The sequence below is a fragment of the Penaeus monodon genome, chromosome 25 (genome assembly GCF_015228065.2).
Source record: "Penaeus monodon isolate SGIC_2016 chromosome 25, NSTDA_Pmon_1, whole genome shotgun sequence".
Classification (NCBI taxonomy): domain Eukaryota; kingdom Metazoa; phylum Arthropoda; class Malacostraca; order Decapoda; family Penaeidae; genus Penaeus; species Penaeus monodon.
Window position 1 is genome coordinate 10,430,894 of NC_051410.1, and position 1,354 is coordinate 10,432,247.

The 1,354-nt window shown below is 33.7% G+C and overlaps 1 protein-coding gene across 1 annotated transcript in view; it reads left to right on the forward strand.

Annotated features, from left to right (window-relative positions):
• The window catches only part of LOC119589538 (ATPase family AAA domain-containing protein 5-like), a gene marked incomplete in the record, with an annotated part of 13,963 nt that overhangs the window by 7,261 nt on the left and 5,348 nt on the right, over positions 1-1,354 (forward strand). Inside the window, 4 exon segments of the mRNA XM_037938139.1 lie at positions 1-25; positions 137-269; positions 413-512; positions 1,050-1,354. Of these exon segments, the coding sequence (XP_037794067.1) occupies positions 1-25; positions 137-269; positions 413-512; positions 1,050-1,354 (563 nt within the window).

A 1,354-nucleotide genomic window follows, 5' to 3' on the forward strand; every position in this document is an offset into this window, starting at 1 on the left:
GCTGAGAAAGAGAAACCTGTGAAAGGTAATTCTTTTTATAATATTTTTATTTTGGAACATTTTACAGTATACAGGTATTATATAAAATAAGATGATAGGTACTTTTTGTTATAATGTCATTCTTATTGCTTTGCAGAATCCAAGCTGGCTCCAATATTTTGTAAGAAGAAGGTTATAGAACTCTCACCTTCAAAACTGAAGGCACGACAGGACTTCTTACAGTCTGGTGTCCCTGATCAGATCAAGAAGCAAGTGTTGATTGAGAAAAGGTAAAGTGGTTATTAGTGTATTTGTCTCTGTCCTTACTAATATTGCTTGCTGTGTTCTTTCTTGTATTACTGTGTTGTAGTAAATGAATATAAATGTTTCAAGTATGACCATAAACATTCAGATTTTCTTTTCTATATTGCAGTCAGGAGGAAGAAGTCAGTGAGTGGCCACCTTTCCCAGCTGTCAGTCATGTACAACAGAAGAGTGATGCCGATACTGTATGGAGTCTTGCCTCTCCAAATGTGAGTACAGATGGCAATTTCTAAGGATAGGGCCATGTGGTAATGGAAGTGTTCTTATAAAATGAGTTGTATTGATATGTGCAGTATGTGTGTGTAATATGCTGTTTTACAAAACGTTTTTGGGTTTTACTTTAGTTAAAGTTTGTGATAATGTATTTGAACAAAAGTGTTTTATTAATGCATGCAATAACTTTTAGGAAATTTTTTAAAACCCAGCCATTGTTTTATTATGCAATTTCTAAAATTGAGTTTTATGTAGTTTTGATTAGCAAGGAAATAAGCTTTTAGCTGTTAATGTCAAAGAGAAAAGCATTAACTACCTATATTCATCCACAAGAATTAACTTACTCTAAGTAACCGAGCTTGAAATGTGTATTAAAAGATTGTCAGTAATCTAAAATTTTCACCCAAAACTGTGATACCAAATTAGCAGCTTGAAATTAATGACTAACTCTTTGTGCCCAGGATGTTTTTCATTGTGATCATGTCAAAAGTATTAGCAATGGCTTTCCTTAAAGATAATTAACATCTTTTCAGATTGAGAAGCTGAAAGAAACAAATGAAAGTGATTCCTCTTTAGTGCCACTGGGAACAAAAATATATAGCACTGATATGATGTCCATATTAAACAAAGATAAATCTAGTACAAAATTGGGCGTGGGTAATAATCCAATGCTGGACGTAGCAAGCATCATCGCAATCCTTCTCAGCCTGAAGAAGGAAAACCCCTACTTTCCAGCGCTTTCAGTCTTTAAATCCTACCTAGACTTGAAAAAGGATGCTGTAGATTTGTATAAAAAAGAACTAGAGAAGGAAGAATCCAAGATTAAGGTAATAGACCT